Source organism: Mustela nivalis (assembly GCF_964662115.1).
Source record: "Mustela nivalis genome assembly, chromosome: 8".
Lineage (NCBI taxonomy): Eukaryota > Metazoa > Chordata > Mammalia > Carnivora > Mustelidae > Mustela > Mustela nivalis.
The window spans coordinates 118562499-118580293 of NC_139027.1; the positions used below are offsets into that span (position 1 = coordinate 118562499).

Below are 17795 nucleotides of genomic sequence, written 5' to 3' on the forward strand. Positions count from 1 at the left end.
TATTTTATTTTTTTTTTTAAGAAACTCTTTTTTTTTTTTTTTTAATTTTATTTATTTATTTGACAGACAGGGATCACAAGTAGGCAGAGACACAGGCAGAGTGGAGGAAGCAGGCACCCTGCTGAGCAGAGAGCCTGATGTGGGGTTCGATCCCAGGACCCTGAGATCATGACCTGAGCCGAAGGCAGAGGATTAACTCACTGAGCCACCCAGGTGCCCCTAGATCCGACTTTTAGACGGGAATATTTCACGGGTGTGCTGTGTTCCTCGGCCAGGAGGCTCACGATGCTGAGCGTTTTTGCCTGCCATTTGCAGCCTTCGTCGGCCCTCCTGCGGATTCATTAACTGATCAGGGATACAGATGGCTTTTATATTATTAAAAGATGCCAACCTCAATTAGAGTTTTGCAAATGAAATTTTAAAGCATGGGATACTATTTTTTCATCCACCAGGCTGACAAAGATCAAAGAGTGTGAACATGGATGCTGGCGAGGGTGCAGGAGACAAGCAGTTCCCTGGGATGACAGCTTCGGCTGTCTCCATCGACACAACAAACGCACAGATCTTTTGGCTCAGCAATTCTGCTTCTATGAATATCCCGTGCGTATACATGTATATGTGCAAAGGGATGGACTTGCCAGGTTGTTGATTGCAGTATTGTCTGGATTAGAGAAGGAACTAGGAAATTGTCCCTCCCTCAAGGCGAGTGTTCCAGCCGGTGTACTTAGTACACAGCTTCACAAGTTGTGGCAGATGTGTTGGTGCCCCAGCCATGCGCCCTCAGCCCATCCTCAGAAGTCCTGTGCAACTTTGGTGATGGTTCTCATTCAAAGCAACAGTCACCTTGTCTTTGAGACTACAGGTTCCTTTGTGCTCGGCACAAGCATGGGGCAGGTAGGACGCGCCAAGTGCTGAGGAGAAATCACACAGGAGTAGCCCTCAAGCAATGAGGGATGGGAATTGGAGAAATACCTCGAAGGTTTGTTTTTTTTTTTAAAGATTTTATTTATTTATTTGACAGAGAGAGATCACAAGTAGGCAGAGAGGCAGGCAGAGAGAGAGAGAGAGAGGAGGAAGCAGGCTCCCTGCTGAGCAGAGAGCCTGATGTGGGACTCGATCCCGGGACGTGAGATCATGACCTGAGCCGAAGGCAGCGGCTTAACCCACTGAGCTACCCAGGCGCCCCTACCTCGAAGGTCTTATCCCTAGAATATTCCACAGGTCTTTCAAAGGATCCCCTGGGAAGGAGCCCCATTGTCTGAGGTGGCCACATGTCATTGGGCCCTGTCTTGGCTTCCTGTCCCTCCCACTTAAACTACTTAAACCTGAATCCTTACTTTCAGACTTTGCTTTCAGGGGATCTGCAGTAAGACACAGAGCTTGGGGCAGTCAGAGCCTCAACACTAGTCCCCTCAGGGGTCTGAAGAGCAGTGGTAGTGGGTGTGGGAATGATCTGACAGCGTAGCCTAATAACACATTTATGGGGCCGATGTCATTCTTGAGCACTTAACCTGCATTTAATCTGCATAGCCACTCATGACTATCATCTCCATTTTACAGGTGAATAAACTCTGGCACAGAGATGTCAAGACACTTGTCCAAGGGCATCCAGCTATCCCAGGAAGTATAGTTTTGGAGCCCTGCTCCCAACCTCTACACAGCCTGTCTCTCCTCTGGCCCTCACTGCTCCACCAGGATGAGTGGAGCATAGCCAAGGTTGGGCTCTTCCTGGACATCTACTGCAGGGGTCAGCCACAAAGCACATGGCCGGCCAGCTCCACAGGGACCCTTCACTGAGTCTGTGGAACCATGGAGGAGTTTGTTTTCCAGGTGCCCAACGAGCTTGGCATGAAGCCCAGGTGAGACTGATGTGCCTAAAAGGGATGGCCAACAGCTGCAGAGAGATGCCCGCCACATAAATGGTTAGCAAATAAAGCCTTTATCGTTATTTTAATTTATTGCTATTATTTTTACAAGGCAAGAGGACAGGGAACAGTTTTTCTTTTTTTGGCAGGGGTAGGGGCACTGTTTTTCACACAAGCAGTGCAATTTGAGCCAAGCCTTCCCAATGTGGGGACTGGTCATTTCCCTGCTCAGCAACAAATTTACAAACTATCTTGTTGGCTAGCCACTACATTGTTTGTATTCCTCTTTATTTAAGTATTCTCTACACCCAAAGTGGGGCTGAAACTCACAATCCCAAGATCAAATCTCATGTTCTACTGACAGCCAGCCAGGTGCCCTTGGTACTAGTGTTTTAGGAGTGACTTCCTTAGCACCTGGCTGGCTGTGGGTAGGACAAGCAACTCTTGATCTCAGGGTCAGGAGTTCAAGCCTCGCACTGTGTGTGGAGCTTACATAAAAAAAGGTTGACTTCCTCAAACTTTAAGATTGACAAATATGATCTCAATAAATTTATGTCTTATTTGATTTTTTAATAACTGTCCATGTACTAATGTTAGAATTCTGGTCATATTTAGTATTAATTCCCTCCTAAATTATTTAAACCACCTCATTTCAGTAGGTTCACGCATGATTAGCTTGAATAATTTCATGTAAAAAGCCTTGTGAATTCTTATGAAATTTAAATGGTCTCAGTTCACAGTCTGTCCCTTTCTTTTTTCCCTCCTTTCGTAGGCTTTCTCTCCCTCCTTTCCTCTCTGTGCGCTATCTGGCCTTGCCCAGGTTTAGTAACAGTTATAATTTTCTCAAAAAAAAAAAAAAAAAAAAGGATTTGAAAGCTTTATATCATTTCCTGTGTTCTGGAACTTATCATTAATTTAAAATACCTGAAATGAAAAAGTTCATTTTGATTTGAAATTCACTTGAATATAGCATTATACTTGTCAATTAAGTAAAGGGAAGAACTTTGGAACATTCAAATATAATTTCAATTTTAAGTTTTGGATTGTTAAAATTTTTCTTTTATCACCTACTTGGGGCTATGAAGTTTCTTGTTGATGCTGACTACCAAGAATTTGAATGAGAGGTCATTATTAATAAGCCTTGATCAGGAATTGTGTGAACCATTTTGATTATAAAAGTTCATATAAAATAAATAATGTATTCATTGTTTCATTCGAAGAATACTTATATGAAATGTATTTCATTTTCCTCCTCATAAAAATAGTATATAGAAATGAAATGGACTTTCCCTTAGGACCCACATAGGCAGTCTGAAACCACTCCCAACTTTCCCTCAGTGTGCAATTCCAGTATTTTATGCATGTGCCATGGCATGTATAAGGTTGGAAATCACCGAGTTTGAGGTCTGGGTAAAACACTACACAGCTAGAAAAATAATGAAGCTGCCATGAGTGTTGATAACTTGAAGCTGCACGATGAGTACACAGGGATTCATGTTATGAATATGGAAACTTCTGTAAGATACCTTATTTAGGGGGAAAAGGCAAAGCAGTGTGTATCTGCTACCATTAGTGTAAAAAAAGGCGAGGGGGGTGGTGGTGCGGTGAGGATCAAAATATATTTGTATCTATGTATTTGCCTGTATGTGAAAAGATGTTTCCAGAGGATCAAAAATCTGAAGAAGGGGCCTGAGCGGCTAAGATAAAAGGGCAGGCGCAAGGGACTCACTGTGGGGGTAGAGGTGGTTGGGGGGGGGGGAGATTGGAGACTTTGGTGTTGAACTACGGAGAATGACGACCCTGAGTCCTAGGAGAGCCCTGTGAAGCTCTGAATACGGTACCCCAAGTGTGGAAGTGTAGAGATCCCTCTGGCGACCAGGACGGAGGAGACACCAGAGAAATCTGGCCCACGGCAGAGTGGGGTCTGGGGCGCCGCGGAAGGGCAGCTGCAGTAGGCGTGGCTTCAGGTCTCACTGCCCCCCCCCCCCAGCCACCAGAGGGCAGCCAAGTCCGCTCCTGAAAGCGGGCGGGGCGGAGCGTCCGAAGCAGGCCCCCGCCTCCAGCCCCGCCCCCGGCTGGAGCGCCCGCCCCTGAAATCCTCGATCCTTCTCCCAGACCACTCCGGGACAACCGGCTGCTTGGAGTCACCGCTGCTGCGCCTCCCCATGCAGTCCCCTGGCAAGCTCTGTTGCGTTATTTTAGTCTTGACCATAATCGTGTGAGATGGGTACTGCCATTAATCCCATTTAGAAGAGGGTGAAGTGGGAGCATAGAGAGGGTAGGTAACTAGCCCAAAGTCAAAAGCCCAAGAATGGTACCTAGGAAATACACCTGGCCTGCCCACCCTGAGAACCAGAGCCTAAATCAAACCATGGCTTCTTCACTGGTCTCCAGGTGTCCACTGGGCTCCCTTCTAGACCTTCTCCACATAGGGTGCTTCTGTTTTGGGGGCTCTAACAGGGTGTATCACTCCCTGACTTACAACTTCCCTTTGGCTCTCACTGGCCTCAGGATCAAGATCACTCCCCTCACCCCACCTCTCTGGCAGTCTTGACCCAGGAGCCTCTTCTCAACTCCACACACCAGCTATCCTTTCCTTCTGCCTGAAGAACACTCTTACTCATCCTGTGCACTTGCTGCTTCTTGACCTGGACCACTCTTCTGGCTTCCCCTTTTCTTTTAGTTAACTCATACACTCTTCCCGCCCTAACTCACCACTTCTTCTAGGGAGTCTAAACAAGCTCAGGTCCCCCTGTTACATACTCTTGGGCACTCACTATGAGCCTTTTTGGTTGTACTGGCCTCAGACACGTGCTACACCTTTCTAATAATAATGGTGTCACACCCCCAAAACTCCAATCACCTTTGATTCCTCTTTCTTTCTTCAACTGCCTCTAATCCATTAGTAAATCTTGTGGGATCTGCCTCAAGTCTGGAGGTGCCCAGGTGGCACAGTCGATTGAGTGGTGATTCTTGGTTTCAACTCAGGTTAAGACTAGAGTCATAAGATGGAGCCCCGCATCAGGCTCCCCGTTCAGCATGGAGTCTGCTTGAGATTCTCTCTCCCTCTGCCCGTCCTGCTCATGCTCGCTCTTCAATAAATCTTTTTTAAAATTTTTAAGATTTTTGGGCACCTGGGTGGCTCAGTGGGTTAAGCCACTGCCTTCGGCTCAGGTCATGATCTCAGGGTTCTGGGATGGAGTCCCGCATTGGGCTCTCTGCTCAGCAGGGGGCCTGCGGCCCTTCCCCTCTGCCTGCTTCTCTGCCTACTTGTGACCTCTCTCTGTCAAATAAATAAAATCTTTAAAAAAAGGAGAGAAGCAGACTTTCCTGCTGAGCAGGGAGCCCAATGCAGGGCTCGATCCTAGGACCCTGAGATCATGATCTGTGCTGAAGGTAGTTGCTTAATGGCTGAGCCACCCAGGTACCCCCATAAATACATCTTTTTTTAAAAAAATGTTACCTCAAGTCTGACTCCTTCCTACCTCTTTCCCACTAGGTCCTTCATCAGTCTTGCCATTCTTTTCTCATGGTCACCTGGCTTCCACCTTTGCCCTCGAACGGCTAGACCCATCCTTGTATTTGTGTGTCTCCCCAAGAATGGAAGTTCCATAAAGGAAGAGCTTTGTTCACTGCAAGATCACCAGTCCCTAGGAGTGTGCCTGGGCAGAGCAGGGCTCAGTAAACACTTGCCGAGTGGCTGTTCCCCCAGAATGTCAGTTCCTGAGGGCAGGGACTGTGTCCATCCTGTTCACACGTGCCCCAGTGCTCAGCACACAGCAGGTGCTCAAAAAAAACCCCATCATTGAGCAGGTGGAGAACTTCAGGCCCAAACTGAAGAAGGGACTTGTCCAAGGCCTCTCCTGACGGCAGCAGAGCCAGCTGTGGTGCCCAGCTCCCCCGCAGAATGTGCTGCCAGCCGCACAGCCCCTCCCTCCTTCCCCAGCACACAAGAGCCCAGGCCCTTTGCTCACTGAGTCAACACAGTTTATTACCGAACTGCACTTTCACCTTCACACAGACTATTTCAAAGAGCTGGAACAAGTGTGGGGTGGGGGCTGGGGGGGGACAGGTGCCCCTCAGGAGCCAGGACCCCCAGCTGGCTTCCCCAGACCAGGGCAGGGGAGGGAGCATCAGGCCGTTCAGTCTCCGGGCACCAGCTCTCCACGTGCACACGCACAGCAAGCCAGCAGCTCCTCACACATAAATACAGACACGCTTAACAAAAATAGTATATCATCTTCACAAGGAATAAAAACTAGTCTCGAATATGTACAGCAGAGAGCCCGGGATGGCCAGGGGTAGGCCGGGACCCCCAGGGATGAAACAGGCGGCCATGGGTGGAGTAGAGGAGAGGGAGGCCTGAAGGACACTGGGCCAGGCCACTCCGACCTTGGCAGCCCTGCGGCCCAGGCTGAATGGGGGTGGAGCACACATCCGGCCAGGTAAGACTGGCCCCTCCTGCCACCCTCACCTTCATCCTGTGCATCAGGGTCTCCCTCCTGCCCTTCCTGCCTGAGGTAGGGAAGACTCTAGGGCTTCCGCAGCTGCTCCCTGTAGCTCCCCTTCACCTCTGGGCCAAGGCCCCCCAAATCCCTAGACTCCATGGGCGGCAGCCCAAGGCAAAGATGCCACAGGCTGATCTTCTTGCAGGAAGTGAGGCAGCTGAGGCCATCAACAGCTCTGGGGCACCTGCCTTGGGCCCAGTTGGTCCCTCAGTCATGGTCATGGGAGCCAAGGGAGGGGAAAGGGAAAGGAACTGGGGTGGTGCTAAACTGCAAGGGCCACCCCAGCTTTGGCATGGGGCGCTTCCTGCAGCTACAGCCTCCTCCTTTCCGGGTGGGGCTGGCCTCTAGCCAGAGGCTTCTGGAGGACATGGGGGTTGGGGTCAGGGACTCTGGCCAGGCCAGAGGTGGGAAGGGGATCCTGGTCCTTATTTCTTTATTCCAAGCAGCTTGAATCCCTAATTAGTCAGAAGTGGCCCCTAAGTGGCTCCTGGGAAAGTGGGGATGGAAGGGAGGAGTGCCTAGGTCCTGGGAGGGGAAGGGAATGATCAATTCTGAGGCCACAAACATCAAAACGAAGGCAATCTAGTCTCTCCTTCTGGCGAAAAAGGTCAGAAAACTCACCAGCTCCCTGGCAGGAAAGCATTCTTGGGGAGGCAAAGGGGTCGGGGGCTTCCACCAATCAGGCAGGGCCCTCCAGCTCCTAGCTACAAACACCCCCACACCTGCCAGCTTCCATGGGGCAGATTTTGGGGAAACCTTGTGGGTTCTGAGGCCAGGAGAACTGACGTGTAGGGAAGGCAGCTCTCACAGAAGCATGGTAGATTCTAGAAAACTAACTGCAGGGGACCAGGTCTAGGCCCAACCCTGTTATGGGTATGTGGCCATAGATGGCATGTAGTGGTTCTCCTGGTGGCAATGGTGGCTGGACAAAGGGATGTGGTGGGGGCAGGACAAGGGTGGGAGGGTAAGTGGGTGGTCAGTGTCTGGTCATTTCCGACTGAAGAGTGAGCCCAGCAGAACCACGCCAGCCACAGTCATGCCTGTCAGGAACCAGCGGTTGAAGCGCTCCTGGCCCTTCCGGCTCTCGGCTGCTGCATTGTTCCCGTAGAGTTCCACGAAAGTGTCCTGCAGTGGAGAGAAGAGAAAGGAGGGTGCTGTCTGAGTCCTCTGTCAGTAATGTGGGTGGGTGGGAGAAGGGGCCCGGCCACCTGCATGCAATGGTGATTTGAAGATTTATTTATTTATTTATTTAAAGACTGATTTTAGGTTATTCACAGACCTATACCCATGTGTCAAATAATACACTTTTTAAAAAAAAGGTTTTTATTTATTTATTTATTTGACAGACAGAGATCACAAGTAGGCAGAGAGGCAGGCAGAGAGAGAGGAGGAAGCAGGCTCCCCGCTGAGTAGAGCCCACTGCTTGATCCCACTGGAATCATGACCCGAGCCGAAAGCAGAGGCCTTAACCCACTGAGCCACCCGGGCGCCCCCAAATAATACATTTTATGTTAATAAAAGTTAAAAAAAAAAGATTGATTTTATTTATTTGAGAGAGAGAGAGAGAGACTGAGAGAGGAACACTAGCAGGGGGAGTGGGAAAGGGAGAAGCAGGCTTCTCTGCCCAGCAGGGACCCAGGACCCTGGGATCATGACCTGAGTTGAAGGCAGAGACTTAACCAACAGAGCCACCCAAGTGTCCCTGCAGTGGTGATCTGAAAAACTAAAGCCATCTATGCCCACTCTGGGCTAGATAAAGGGTTCAAGGCTGCCCTCGTTCCCGCCACCCCGCTGGGGACGGTCAACGAGCATTATTGCTGAGGTAACGGTGCAAAGCTGGGAAGGGTTTTGTCCAAGGTGAGCAGGCTAAAAAGTGCTACTGGAGAACCTGCAGTGGGAAAGAGGCTGGGGCAGGGAAGCCACAGGACGTTAGGTTAGTGAGAGCTGATCTGTGTGTGGTCTGGAAGCCAGGAGTTGAGTCTGTGCATAGTGTAGAACAATTAGGCCTTAGCCTTCCCGTGATGGGACTGAAGCAGGGAGGGAGAGGGGACAGGGCTAAATTCCCAGCGATTCAAGGGCAGGCCAGCTCTGGACACTACGGGGCTGTGGCTCCTTCTCCCCCTGGAGAATGGAGGGCTGGGTGATGGGTACACAGAGAGGGCAGAGTAGAGGGACAGCTACTCTGATGCAGGACTGGCATGGGATGGGGTCTGTGAGGCCAAGGCCCTGCCCCCCCCCCCAAGGTGTGACTTGGGGCCCAGGAGGAGGTGAGCAACAGTCCTCAGCCCTGAGGACGTCAGGAGTGAAGCACATGATATGGGGAAGGTGGGGCTGTGGCTTAAATTACACAGCCTAGGGAGGAGCCAGCCTGTGGGGCAGGGAGAGGAGGGCTGCAGCACCCTTTAAAGGGTAAGCTTTGCACCCCATCTGTCCTTTAGTTCTCCCAACAATGCTGCAGTGCAGGCCGTCTCTCCCCATTTACAGACCAGGAACCCCTGGGCCTAGGGAGCGTGTGTGTCTAGAGTGTGAATGGATCACAGATGAAGGAACACAGAGCCCATGGGTCCTCATTTCCACTTGGTCCCAACTGGCTGAGGGGTGGCTGTTCCCTCAGACAACACCTGCCATCTCTAGTTGGTTCCAAGTTCCACCAGGCCAGTCTGCTCACTGTGAGACCTGCCTGGCCCTGCTTTTGGTCTTATTAACCCACTCAGTTCACACTCCACATGGAGGATTTTTAAAGCCCATAGATCAGACCATGGCACGCCTGGGCTTAAAGTCCTCCCAACAGCTTTGCCTTGCACTTAGAAAGCCGTTGTCATTTCTGCTCACATCCCTGGTACCTAGCAAAATGCCATGCGCACTGAACGGCCAAGATGACTCAAACATTCCTCAATATTTATTAAGCCATTAGGAAGGCAGCAGTAAGCTAGAGCCCTTACCATAATGTTTACCAGGTATTGTGGAAAGAAACAGCAGAAAAAGCCCCTCCGTTCCGACCACATCTCTCCTTCCCATCTCATCCCACGCTCTCAGCCTTCCCCAGGCTTCCCATCACACGTTGAATAAAGTCCCCACTCCTGACCATGGCCAGCGAGGTCAAGAGGGACCTGCTCCCTCCTTCCCCACTGCACACTCATCACTGGCCTCCTTGCTTTTTCTCGAACATCTGCTCAGGAGCTCGCAGTTCTCCCTCCCTGGTGCACCTGACCCCAGATCACCACCTGCTTCACTCACTCTCCCCCATTTCACTCCTGAATCTGCTCAAATGTCATCTCTGTGGGAGGCCTGCTTTGGTCACCTCTTCTAAAATGATACCCATCCTCATCTCTCTCTACCTTGCTTTATTTTTCTTCCCAGCACTTTTTATAACCACATTCGACACTTTGTTTTTGTTTTGTCTCCTGCACTGGGCGTGGCTTGACAAGTACAGAAATCCTGTCTTGTCTCTGTATGCTCCGTGCCTGGAACAGTGTCTGGCACATACTGGTGCTCAACAAACATACGAGTCGAGTGAAGGTACTACAAGTCTGTCAAGTGCCAGGCAGTTACCCATTACCTTCACTAGGTAGATTTGAGCCCCACTGTCACACTGGATAGGGTAGACCAGTCCCCCAGCTAATAGGCAGCAGAGCTGGGATCAGAACCCAGGGCTGCTCTGTTCCAAAGGATGTATGCTATAGCAGGACACTTCCCTATGTGGTGGGGCCGGGATGATCTGTCCTGCCAGGAGGGCTAAAATGGATTCTAGCGGGGCACCTGGGTGGCTCAGTCGTTAAGCGTCTCCCTTTGGCTCAGGTCATGATCCCAGGATCCTGGGATTGAGCCCCGCATCAGGCTCCCTTTTCAGTGGGGAGCCTGCTTCCCCCCCCCCCTCTCCCTCTGCCCCTGCGTTATGTTCCCTCTCTTGCTGTGTCTCTGTCAAATAAATAAAAATAATCTTAAAAAAAATATAAAATGGATTCTAGGAAGAGGGATGTGGGGTGGGGCTCCGAGGGAGCCTTGGGTCTAGGGAGAGAAGGGCAGGGGTGTGGATATGATTCCCTATCTTTCCCCCTTCATCCTGGCTAGCCTGGGTGCTGGCGGACACCATAAGAAAATTCTTCTAAGAGTTACCATTTTTTCTGGTCCTAAGTAAAGTAGGCCCAAATGGAGTAACAAGAAAGATGGATCCACAGGGGGGCGAGTCCTGGACTATTGGGAGCATGGGAGAAGTGAGACCAAGGCCAGAAAGACCTGGCTATCCCAAGGGGCCCAATGTCTCACAAGAAACCAGGGACACTGGGGTTGCAGCCAAAGTGGGAGAGGCCTGGCTCCCTCGATGGGAACTTTCCTAAAGTAGAGGGCTGGCAGCCATAGGAAACTTTCCTCTCTGGGGCTGGGTTGGAGTAAACAGGCCCTGTCCCTGCAAGGGCACAAAGCACTCACTGTCCAGGAACAGTCATTCCAGGGTGGAGGGAACATTCTCATTTCAGTGTCATAGAGAACAAGACTCTGACCTGCCCAGCCCCTGACTCGCGCATTCCTGGCCAGGACAAACTTCATCTCTTCAGGAGCTCCTCCTCCTGGGGAAGAGGGGAGTACGGTTTCCAGAGGCTGTGGATTCTGGGGACTACTTTTGCAGACAGAACATGAGCAAAATGGGGTGTGCTATATCCGGGGCGGGTGTTGGGGAGGCAGTGGTGTGGTATATTTAGCTCAAGGTTCACACGACACACTTGGAAACAAACACAGCCATTTTCTCAGTGGGCGGTTGCCCCGGATAAATAAACAGCATTACAGGGCAGCCCGGTTCTGGAAAAGCAGAGATAAGCCCAGAGCTCTTCAATGGTTCCCACTAGTTTCAGCCAGAGCTGGCATGGTGGGCAGGGGGGTGAGATCCTAAGGGTGGGTTGCAGAAAGTCTCTGAAGTCACAGAGGCTTTCAGGAGACCTAGGCCTGAAGCTGTGACTGCTGACATGGGATGATCCATGCAGGGGTTTTCAGGGCCACTGGGGACAATGGCTAATGACCTCCATGGCAGGATCATGGACCCCCAGTCAGGCAGACCCCACAAGTTATTAAGGCCAACCCACCTGCCTATTCTATAGTTTCACACAGCTCAACTGTGGTTGAGCTTGGACTCAGAATTGCCTTCTGACTTGACATCAGGGCCCCTCAGAGGCAGGGGATGGGTGGGGAGCCAAGAACCAGGGTCCCCACGAAAAACCTAGGGTGGGACCACTCTCAAGGTCCTGCCTCCAACAAACAGTGCTGGCCACATACATGGAACGGACTGACATGACATACTCCAAAGTGTTGCTCACCCCTGTGTGTCCTCTAACTGGTCACCCTCCCCACATCATCTTCCTCGGTACCAACCCCTCCTCAGCTTATGAGACTCTACAATGAGTGTCTCCTTTGTGTTTGCAGGGTTTGGGACTCTCACTCACACCATAAATATTTCTGGAGTGCAAACCCTGCTCCGAGCCCAGCACTGAAGACACAGCAGTGAACAAGACGAACAAGATCTACTTTTTCAGAGCTTACGCTCCAGTCTGCACGCTCTCCATGGAGGGCGATCTCTGCCAGTGGGGCAAAGCAAAAAATTCCTGGACACTACAGTGGTTTGCGGTGTTCCATGGGGCCACAGCACATAAAGAGGTACAGAGTACAGCTGTGGTATTCAAGTGTCATGGGAAGGCAATTAGGACAAGAATGTAGAAAAAGATACCTTGGGGGTGGGCTGGGGATAAGAAAAACAGGTTGAGAAACACTGTCCTAGTGGGAAGCAGAGAGAATACGGAAGGAGACAATTTCAGAGATGATGGGGTTTGAAGACTGTAAGTCATGGGGAGGTGACAGAGAACAACTGGGACGGACTGATATGGGAGGAATGGTCAGAAAAGGTCTCCCCAGAGAAGTGAGGTTTGAGCGGAGTGAGAGCTGAAAGTCAAGGTGGCAGTGGCTAAGGGAGGATCAAAAATCTTGGGTAAAAAAGAGCACGTTTTGCAGTAGCAACAAGTGCAAAGGCCCTGAGGTGAGAGTGGGAGGCAGAGTGTCCCTGAACTGAGACCAATTGGTGTGTCGGTTTCCCCACCTCGGTCTGGGGGCTCAGTGTAGGCAGGGACCAAGTCTGACCCATGTCTGCAGCCAGGCCTGTCCAGAGAGGCACAGACGGACTACAGTTAGATCTCTGCCCAGAGGCCAACTGAAGAACGCAGGCCACAACAATTCCCCTAAGGCAGGCCCTGCCCCCCAACCTGCCAGGGGCTGAAGCACAGTGCTTACTTGAGTCTGATCAGTCCTCTGACGCCCACCCTTCTCTCTCACCTCGGTTTCCATGCAGCTTCCTAATGTGACCTTGAGCAGCCCAGTATCCTCACTTGCTAAATAATAATAATATAATAACAAGTGCTATTATGGCAACTGACCTTCATTACACACTTGAATGCTTTAGTTGTGTTGAGCACTGAGCTAAAGCACTTTACCTTGACTAGGCCATATTCCCTGATTCCATGTATAACCACATTCATTTGAGTCATTTTTTGGTCCTATGACTGTGTCTGGTTTTGCCCTCTTCTCTAGAACCTGATGCTGTACCTGGAGCACGGCAGATGCCATTCTTAATGAATCTATTTTATAACTTTTTTTTTTTTTTTTTTTAAAGATTTTATTTATATATATGACAGAGAGAGATCACAAGTAGGCAGAGAGGCAGGCAGAGAGAGAGGAGGAAGCAGGCTCCCTGCTGAGCAGAGAGCCCGATGCGGGACTCGATCCCAGGACCCTGAGATCATGACCCGAGCCGAAGGCAGCGGCCCAACCCACTGAGCCACCCAGGTGCCCCTATTTTATAACTTTTAAAAAGGATTTTATTTTTAAGTAATCTCATACCCGACATGGAACTTGAACTCACAACCTTGAAGTTAGGAGTCACACGTTCCACCTACTGAGCCATCCAGGTGCCCCTGTAATTTTTTTTAAGCAAGCTCTATGCCCAACATGGGGCCTGAACTCACAACCCCAAGATCAAGAGTCGCATGCTCTACTGACTGAGCCAGCCAGGTGCCCCCTAATTAAATCTATTTTATTTTTAAAAATTTATTTATTTAAATATTTTATTTATTTACTAGAGAGAGAGAGGAAGAGAGAGCAGAGTGGGGTGAAGGGAAGAGGGAGAAGCAGAGCAGGGAGCCTAATGTAGGACTTGATCTCAGGACTCCAGGATCATGACCTGAACCGAAGGCAGTTGCTTAACCAACTGAGCCACCCAGACACCCCTAAATTTTTTTTTGTGGAAGATTTATTTGAGAGCATGCTAGCTCACACAAATAGGGCGGGAGTGGGGCGGGGGAGGAGTGGCGGTGCAGAGGGAGAAAATTTCAAGCCCAGTCCCTGCTGAGCACAGAGCCTGATGCTGGGCTGCGGAGCTCCATCTCACAACCCTGAGATCCTGACCTGAACTGAAATCAAGAGTCAGATGATCAACTAACTGAGCCACCCAGGTGCCCCTAAATGAATCTATTTTAGATGAACATTTAAATGAAGGACTATTTTCATTTAACCCCTTAACATTTATCAATGGCCTTGCTCTACAGATGTGAAAATGGACGCTTCCAAGTTCACCCACCCTCTATCTAGGAAATGGTAGGACTGGGATTTGTCTGAGTTCTGACCTCTTGCTCATTCTGATGTCTGATCCTGCCATCTCAGTCCCTGCTGTCCCTACCCACAGAGAACCTAACCTACACAGTAGCAGTGGCAGCAGATGCTTCCTGAGCACTTACCCTGCAAGGAAAGTACTCTTCTTCTCAGCCCTTTCGGAAGATCAGTTCATTGAAGTGTCTTGCACTGCTGGGCAGTGGGTACTGCTGTTAACCCATCATACCGCTGATGGACCTGCAGCCCTCAGATCATCTGTGACTTGCCTGAGGTCACACAGTGACAGGGTTGCCTGCACCGGCAGTCTGGCTCCAGTGTCTGCTTCCAACCTCCAAAAAGGGACTGTGTTCACTTTCAAAACGATGATAATTTTCAAGGCCCCATAGTGGGCCAGGTGCATTCACTTCTCATACTGGAGGACCCCGGCCTATATCCGGGTAAAAACTGAGGCTCAGAGATACCAAGAGACCTGCTCAAAGAGGATATGTAGGGAAGTCAGCTGCAAGGTCCAGTATATGTAGCAGCAAACCCCATATTCCGGGCCAGGGCTATAGCCTGAGTTCCTCTAGGAGGGGGAAGGTTGCCCGAGGCCACTAGCTGAATGAATGAGCTCTGGCCCCCAGCCAGCTGAGAGGAACTGGGTGCCACAGGAAAAGGATGTGACGAAGACCAGGAGGGAAAGTGAAACCCTTCCGTCCTGCTTCAGTGGGGGGAACAAGTGCTTGTGCCAGACGGGCCCTTCCTTCCTCTAGGGTGACTCTGGATGGCCCAGGCCCACCACTTCCTTCCTGCTTGGTTATTTTGGGAAAGAGGTAGGTGGAGAAGAGGAAGGGGCTCCTTGCAGCCCGGGGAAAGTGCCAGCGCTGTACATCAGCTCTGTACCTTGCCTTGGCCTTGTCATGGCCCACGAGAAGGCCATGAGTCACTTGCAGAGTCACTTTCTGTTGCTAGCCTCAGTTTCCCTGAGGGAGAGGCTGATATATGCCTGCCAAAGAGATAAATGAGGCCTTGTTAGGAGATCCCTGGGAGATGGCAGGAAGTGGGGATGGGGCAAGTGGAGAGGCCTTATCACTCTCTTGGCAGGGAGGTGCAGGCGGAGACTCGGAAGAAGTGAGGTTTGTGGTTGGAATCCACTTCCCTTGGCTTTCCCGGGGGGTGGGGAGCTGTTGGCCTCAGCAATGTGAAAGGAACACAGCCCTCTCTCCTCCACCAGGGGTGGGGGTGGATTTGGATGTGGGAATTTAGAGAGGCAGCCCAGTTAGGGCAGAGGCAGAGATGGGTGACCACACTATGCTAGGGCAGCGCCAGTCCATCTAGCCCAGCTGTGGGCACCAAAGCAAGCCTCTCCACTTTGGAGCCTCAGTTTCTCCTACTCCAACCCCCCAAGGCAGTGGTGGTAAGATCAGGAGATGAAAGCACTTAGTAAAGCAGGGTGACCTCCGCGTCATATAACTGGCTGAAGTTGGTGTCATGCGGCGGGGGGAGGGGGGGGACACGACTCAAGCCATTTGGGCTTTAGGGAATATTTGGAGACATCCTCACAGCAAACTTCAAGTTAATCGTTTTCCAACTCTGCCCGTCAGCTGCTAGCTTCTCCTCCCCCGCCCCCTCCCTCACCATTAGTTCTCAGAAGCTAAGCCTGACAGATGTGCTCATTTCTCAGAAAAGGAAGTGGTTGTGCCGGGAGGAGATAACACCTCCGCTGGGGAATTGAGAAAGCTATCAGGCCCAGCAGTACGTGTGGGCTCTCCACCTCCTCAGCTCAGAGCCAGGATGCCAGTCTTACGGGCAGAGAGAGACAACTCAGAAAAGCATTTACTGGAGCACAGATGCTTATGTAGGGGTTCACAACCTCTTTCCCTGGGAGTGATGACTGATATTTACTGAGCACTTACCATGTACCAGGCATGGTGCTAAGAGCTTAGTTCTGGACACGAATTTACTTAATCCATCGGATAACCCACAAAGTGTTATTGTTATTTTCCATGTTTCAGATGAGGAAAGGTGGGCAGAGAGGTCAAGGGACCCTCCCAAGGTCATTATAGTTCATAAATGGCAGAGCTGGGATTTGTATGTGGCAGTCTGGCTCCAGAGCACAGCACTTAATGGCTCCTGGGAGGCAGCTACATGCTCATATGCATGCGTTCTCTGTGATTCCGAGGCCTCCCGCATCTCAACTCTCCTCTCACCCCGATGATGCTGTATTTTTCTCATGAGTAGATGGCCACAGCCTTTCATTCTTCTCCCAGTGTCCTGGGTGAGGACCAAGGCTCACACTTAAGAAGAGTCAAGAGACTCAAAGTGATCTTATAACATAATCATCCAACTTCCCACGTGATGCACAAGCTCATTCCTAACATCCTCATTTCCTAGACAGGGTTTGGAAAGGTGGAGTGCCAAGGTCACATAGTAGTTCTTTTCACTCCAGATGGTCCATACTCGTGGGAGTTCACAGTCATCTCTAGGGCATCTCTGCTTGCACACTTGCACAGCACTTCGCTCTTGGACAGCTCTCTGAGAAAACATTTGCCTCTTTCACTCTACCTCCCCCCACTGGCTGGCATCAAGTTTGGTCCTCTTTCTCTGCCGCTTTCCTCCAACTCTGTCCCGAGGGCTACTCAAGAAGTCAGAGGACCTGGGGATAGAGAGAGAGGGAACTGGCCTGGACCAGGTTGTGCTCCTCTCCCAGCAGAACTTCCTCACTGGTAAAGTGGCAGGGCTACCTGGATGAAGCCAAGGCTGGTGACAAATTAACTTCTATTTCTCTACTGAGCTGGGCTGCCAGAGCGAAGAGTAGGCAGGTACCCAGTAAGTCTTGCAACGAGACTTATGACGTGTTGGCTTTGGACATCATCTATAAAATGGAGATTAAAGATGTTCTTATTTCACAAGAACACCATGAGGATTCGACAGTAATACACGATAGGCTCTTACAACTCTGCAGGGCACAGAGCAGACTCTGAATAAATGTTGGCTATTATGACTGTTCTTATTAGACCAGGGCTCAACTTCCATCTTAAGAGCTTTCTCCAGGGTCTGTAAGACCCTGCAGGATTTCCTCAGCTTTGTCTAGGGCCAGACTGCTTCATTCCTCATATATCATGTTCTCTTCAGCCTCAGGACCTTAGCCCATGCTGATCTCTCTGCCAAGGTCTCTCCTATTTATCTCTTAAGTCTTCACCTCCAGGTCATTCTTCAAGGAGGACTCCCGGGCTCCTTGAGCTCTCTTGCCAGTTTGTTGAGCTGTTTATTTTTTAACTGTTTTTGTTTACATTCTGGTTAACATACAACGTAATATTAGTTTCAGGTGTACAATATAGGGCTTCAGCACTTCCAATACATCACCCTGTGCTCCTCATGACAAGTGTACTCCTTAACAAGTCACCTGTTCCACCCCTCACCCAACCTTCAGTTCTCTATATGTTTCTTGGTTTGCCTTTCTCTCTTTCCTCTATGATCATTTGTTTCTTAAATTCCACACGAGTGAAATCATATGGTATTTTTTTCTGACTTATTTTGCTTTGAGCTGTTCATTTTTGCCCATGAGCTCTGTCTCTCAGGCCTAGCCCAGTGCTGAGCCCAGAGAAGGTGCAGATGAGTATAGCTGACTATGCGTATAGTGAGGAGGGTAGGGAAGAAAGGCCAGTTCCCTCTCTCTCTATCCCCATCCTCACTGCCTGGCAAAACTAGGGGGCGGCCCTGAGATACCAGGTGATTGGGCAGGGTGACTAGGACTCCCCAGATACCAAGTTCTTCCAGGCTCAGGGAGGGGGACAGG

At 50.4% G+C, this 17795-nt stretch overlaps 1 protein-coding gene and 1 long non-coding RNA gene across 7 annotated transcripts in view; one reads left to right on the plus strand and one right to left on the minus strand.

Moving 5' to 3' along the window:
• Window positions 1-383: 383 nt before the first annotated feature.
• LOC309872173 lies at window positions 384-6079 on the plus strand. Its single transcript, XR_014315704.1, has 2 exons — window positions 384-600; window positions 1561-6079. It is a non-coding gene; the product is annotated as an uncharacterized lncRNA (long non-coding RNA).
• BCL2L1 (BCL2 like 1) overlaps window positions 5836-17795 on the minus strand; it is a 50156-nt gene continuing 38196 nt past the window's right edge. For all 6 annotated transcript variants that reach the window (XM_082745898.1, XM_082745894.1, XM_082745895.1 and 3 more), the window contains exon 3: window positions 5836-7498. In XM_082745898.1, the coding sequence (XP_082602024.1) occupies window positions 7361-7498 (138 nt within the window). In that variant the 3' untranslated portion in view covers window positions 5836-7360. The remainder of the gene's footprint in view (window positions 7499-17795) is intronic.